The sequence below is a fragment of the Lathyrus oleraceus genome, chromosome 3 (assembly GCF_024323335.1).
Source record: "Lathyrus oleraceus cultivar Zhongwan6 chromosome 3, CAAS_Psat_ZW6_1.0, whole genome shotgun sequence".
NCBI classification, from domain to species: Eukaryota; Viridiplantae; Streptophyta; class Magnoliopsida; order Fabales; family Fabaceae; genus Lathyrus; species Lathyrus oleraceus.
Window position 1 is genome coordinate 241,854,905 of NC_066581.1, and position 5,576 is coordinate 241,860,480.

Below are 5,576 nucleotides of genomic sequence, written 5' to 3' on the forward strand. Positions count from 1 at the left end.
GACTTCCCTGATGCAAGTCATAGAGAGCCTCAAATGATAGGTTAATTGGTTGCAGGTGACCCTCTCCGATCATTCTTGTCTCTCTCTTCCTCTTGGAGAAAGTCTCCTTTTACACTCCCTCCACCAACACTGGCCCTTAAATGGGTGTTTCTTCATATTCCTCATTAAGGGAACTTGGAATACATTCACCACGTTCCTTAATCATCTCATAACTCATTTTCCCTCTGCTTTTGTAACCCCTGCCATTATGGAGACGTTTCATAACCTTCCATTGTGTCTGTTCATATGATTTCCTAGCACTGACGTTAAACCTGAGTTTGTTCTCTAATAATTTTACGAGGTCGAATCCGACATGCTTATCTTGTGCTTAATTGAAACCTAACCGAGTATCGACTTGTGTAAGGCTACTTGACCTTCTTGTCTCTTCATACTCGGTTCTTAAAAGCTCGGCCTCAAGGAATTTCGGGATATACACAGATGGAATACAATATCCAATATATACATTGGTTAATAACTATCAAACAAACTAATGTAACTAACTGTACATATGTACGAATAAGACTAGCTGAATATTAATAATATGTTAACATCCCCCCTCAAGTTGGACTATGTATACTATAAAGTCCCAACTTGGATAAAATTGATGACAACATTGGTGAATGTAATGGCTTGGTGAAATTATCTGCTACCCAAGCCTTAGTTGAAACAAGAAGAATATGAATGAGCTTAGAGAGGAGTTTTTCACGAAAACATGACAATGATGCTCAATGTGTTCCGCTAATGAAAAGTTGGATTATAAGCCAAGTAAATAGAGGATTTGCAATCACAAAACACATATGCAAGTTTAAGGAATCTGATCTGGAAATCGTGAAAAAGATATTGTAATCATTGTAGCTCACAAGCCAACGATGCTAAGGCCTGATATTCAACTTCAGTCAAGGACTTGAACACAATATGTTGTTTCTTGGACTTCCTGCAAAGCAGGGAAGAACCAAGAATAACACAATAGCCAGTGACAAACTTTCTAGCATCTAGACATCGAGTCCAATTTGAGTCAGCAAAAACATACATTTTAGGTCACTAGAAGCTAGGAACAACAAGCCTTTATGAGGTACCTGAGGATTCTTGTGGCAGCTTGATAATGTGGTAATAAAGGACATGATATATATATATATATATATATATATATATAGGTTTAAATGTTGTACAACATAAGAAACATCAGGGCAAGAATTTTTCAGGTAGATTAACCTAACAATCCATTGTCTATAGCAGGATGGATGTTCTAATTGATGACCAACATTGACTGAAAGTTTTGTGTCGGGATCAAAAGGGACAACAGAAGGCTTTGAAGCAAGTAAACCATAATCTTCTAAAAGATAAAGTGTGTACTTTCTTTGATTAAAAAAGATACCAACTTTGGACCTAGCAATCTTAAAGCCAAGCAAGAATCTTAAATGACCATAATCCTTAATCTTAAATTTGTGATCCAACAGATTCTTGACATAGTGAATTTCATCCATAAAATCACCATCTAGAACAATTTTGTCCATATAAACCAACAAAGTAGTGAAACTATGAGAATTGGCCTTAATATATAAGGAATGATCAGCCTGAAATTGAGAATACCTGATTGAAAGTAGAAAGAAGGTAACTTGGAGTACCACTGCCTACTAACTTATTTTAATCCATATAGAGATTTGTGAAGTTTGCAAACTTGTGAAGCAGAAGAAGTAAACATACCAGGTGGAAGAGTCATGTAGACTTCTTCATGTAAATCACCGTGAAGAAATGCATTGTTAATGTCAAGTTGTTTTAAATGCCATCCTTTAATTGCTACAAGAGACAATAAAACTCTAACTGCTGTAATTTTTGCAACATGTGAAAAGTATCGAAATAGTCAATGCCTTCCATTTGAGTGTATCCTTTTACTACTAACCTAGACTTATACCTTTCAATGGATCCATCAGCCCTGTATTTTATTTTGTATACCCATCTACATCCAATAGGATATTTACCAGGGGGTAAGTCAACCACATCCCAACTGTGATTCTATGTTAGAGCTTGTAACTCAACATTCATAGCCTTTTTTCAATAGTCAAGCTTAATGGCTTGGTTAAATGTTTTTGGTTTAGCGTTAAAGGACATGGCACAACAAAAATGTTTATAAGAAGGAGAACATTTATCATAAGTGAGAAATAAAGATAAAGGATATGCAGGAGTATAACCAATGGAATGCAATGAAGGCGAATTGTTGGAGACATAATAACAATGGTGGTAATCTGCTAAGTAACTAGGCGGATGGGAGGATCTAGTAGAATGTCTTAAATATGGAAGAAGATTTTCAGTTTCAGCAGGGCTAGTACATATATAGGCAGGTTGTTAGTTTTATGAATGCTAGGATGTTCATTAGATAAGGGAGGGTGGCATCAACATGAAAAAGACTGCTGGATAGAGAATGGCCAAATTGGCTAGGACCCACAGGGCTATGTGAGTCTATAACAACTGTAGGAGAGTGACTAGACTGGTTTAAAGAAAGAGGAGAGATGACAGAGGGGTGACTGTCATTATAAGGTGACACAGTTCAAGAGAATTAACAAGCGTGCCACTGTCATGGGAAAGGGACATGTTAGTTGTAGTGGCAGAGTTCTGCAGATCAGGAAGGTAATCAAAAATAGGGTTAGTGTTATGGTTAAGATTGGTTTGGTTATCTGGAACAGTCTGGTTATATTTGAAAGAATTTTTTTTCTTCATAAAAAACAACATTTATAGAGACAAAAATATTATGGCTATGCATGTCATATAATATATACCCTTTGGTTCCATCCTTATATCCAAGAAAAATACATTTTCTAGCTTTAGGATCAAACTTTGTTCTATGAGCATGTAAAGTTGTGGCAAATCTTAGACAACCAAAAACTTTTAAATTTATTAGGGAGGGTGGCTTAGAGAATAAAAGTTCACGAGAAAATTTGAATTTTAATAAGGGAGTGGGCAATCTATTGATTAGATGGATGGTATGTTGGACACAAAAATTCCACATGTTCAATGGTATATTAGAGTGGAAATATAAGGTCTTAGAAACATTGAGAATATGTAGGTGTTTTCTATCAACCACCCCATTTTGTTGGTATGTTTCAACACAGGATTATGTGAGTCTATAACAATAAGTTATGTGTCATTATCTGTTCGGAGACATTTCAAATATGAGTGGAACCAGTTTTCTATATAGGCTACAAATTTAATGATACTACTTTTGACTTGATACTTTGTCTTAAGGAAAACAACCCAAGTATATCTACTATAGTCATCAACAAGTGTTATGAAATGTTTGTGCCCTAGGAAAGAAATGGTAGAGGATGAACCCCATACATCAGCATGCAATATATCAAAAGATGCATAAGATTGAGTAGTACTATGAGGAAAGGGTAATTTTCTCTGTTTACTAAAATGGCAAGAATCACAAGGAACATTATTATTCTTACAAGGAATGAATGGAAATAAATTTGAAATAGTTTTCAAGCCTATATAAGAAATGTGTCCTAGTCTAAACTTCCAAAGATTACATGAATCATTAACAATGGAACTGTAAAATAAAGAGTGATGTGTAGAGTCAAGAACATACATCCCTCTTTGCAACCTAGATGTACCAATCATTTCCTTGAAATGATTCTGTAGGATTTGACAGGTATCTACATTGAAATGAAAAGAACAATTATTGTTACTTACAAGTTTAGCAATAGGAATCCGATTGACATGAAAAATAGGCATATAAAGCATATTTTGCAAAGTTAGAGAAGGTGAAACAACTACACTACCAGACATAGACGCAACAATATGGGGACCATCGGGTAAACTGACATGGACAACTATGATATTTTTGTAAGTAATGAGAGAAGTTTTGTCAAAGGAAATGTGATCTATTGTGCTTGTATCTAAAATCTAGATATGTGAGTTCTTACCGTTAGGTGTGGATAAATGTGACTTCATGACAAAGGGGTAGGTAGAAATAGAATTGGCCTTAGGGTTGGGCTTGGACTGTTGAAGCAACTCTATCACGTTGTTGTACTTATCTTGAGTGAATCCAAATGATGATGCGACTGAACCTTGTTGAGAAGAGTCATATGTGATGTTAACTGCAACAGTGGATTGAGGATTATTGCCAGCACTTTGAGATTCACCTTTCCCTTTGAATCCTGGTGGGAAGCCATTCTTGATAAAAAAAAGTTTCAACAATGTGATTCGTTATGCCACAGTGAGTGCATACATGGTTATAGCCTCTAGCACCACTAAAGCATCGTCTCTTCCCTTTAGAATAACTAGGTTTTCCATTGTAATTCCCTGAATTTGTCTGAACTTGGAATGCAACAATCTCTTCATTGTTGATAGCAGTTGGAGTCATAGTCGATAACGAATTGTTCATCTCTTGTTCTTGTTGAATAACAAGGGAAAATTCTTTGTAAATGTCTGGTAATGGATTCATCATCATTATTTGCGACTTGGAGTGTGTAAAATTTTCATTCAATCCCTTGAGGAAATGAATCAAACAAACTTGTGAAGGTGTGAAAAACACAAGAAATGGGGGTTTGAATTGGGTTTTACAAAACAAAAGATTTTTACCAACTCAAGAACACCACCAACAAGTTAATGAAAAAGAGATAAAAATACAAGTATTTTTATCCTGGTTCGCTTGAAACTCAGAGTTACTCCAGATCACCCGCCAAGGTAATTTTGCCTTATACATAAGGACTTAATCCACTATAATCAATAGATTACAATAATCACAAAGAATAACCTTCTTTGTTTTCTTAAGGATCCAACTATACCCTAGTCTCCTTAAGGACTCACAAAGAATAACCTTCTTTGTCTTCTCAAGGATAACCTCCTTAAGGAATCAAACAAATAGTTTGAATAATATTTTGTGTGTTACAAGTTGCTTCTATACAAACAAATTTTACATAAATGATAAACAATAACTTAAAGAAAAATTGTGTACAAAAGAATGATAGATTTTCACAAAGAAATAGACTTGTCAAAATGTTGTATCACCAACGTCTTTTCTTTAAGTCTCCAAGCCTCACTTATATAGCATAAGAAGAAGATCGTTGGAAGGAACAATGGGGAAATCTTATAGAGCGGTTGTCCACTGTTGAATGGTGAAAGGAGTGATACTGCATATTGTCCTTCGCTTGCAAAATCAGTGATAAGTGTGATGTATAGTACTGTCCTTGCCCACAAAATCAGGTAGGGGAAATGATATTCGATTTGTACTATGTACTATTTGATCACATTCCCATTTGATCTTATCTTCAAGTTCATTGGCTTCTAATGAAAGTTGATGAAGCATGAAATGAAGAAACATAAAGCTTGATTCAGAAACGTCAAAATCTTTGGTCAGAACCTTGATAGCGCCATTAGTCTGGCTTGAAATCTTCAGTATCTTCAGAATCTTCATAATATATAGTCAGAACCTTGATAACCTCAACCGTCTGGTTTGAGATCTTCAGAATCTTCAGCTACGTAACACAACTTTAGAAGCTTGTTATTCTTCAGAAGCTTGGTGATCAGAGTCACGT

General features: G+C 35.4%; 1 protein-coding gene across 1 annotated transcript; it reads right to left on the reverse strand.

Annotated features, from left to right (window-relative positions):
* Positions 1–885: 885 nt before the first annotated feature.
* LOC127130653 (uncharacterized) lies at positions 886–4,489 on the reverse strand. The gene is made up of 6 exons (XM_051059625.1): positions 4,268–4,489; positions 3,963–4,212; positions 3,567–3,692; positions 1,718–1,863; positions 1,252–1,613; positions 886–973 (listed from the first exon to the last, which is right to left on the reverse strand). Exons 1-6 carry the CDS (start codon positions 4,487–4,489, stop codon positions 886–888), a joined length of 1,194 nt encoding a protein of 397 aa, XP_050915582.1.
* Between the last annotated feature and the right edge of the window lie 1,087 nt (positions 4,490–5,576).

Bases quoted from the DNA above. Each gene is read 5' to 3' on its own strand.
- LOC127130653 (XM_051059625.1), bottom strand. From the start codon at position 4,489: ATGATGATGAATCCATTACCAGACATTTACAAAGAATTTTCCCTTGTT. The intron at 1,864-3,566 runs GTAATCTTTGGA...CAAAAATTACAG, and splicing joins TTCCATTGTTAATGATTCAT to CAGTTAGAGTTTTATTGTCT. The intron at 1,614-1,717 runs GTTTGCAAACTT...TCTCAATTTCAG, and splicing joins TTACTTCTTCTGCTTCACAA to GCTGATCATTCCTTATATAT.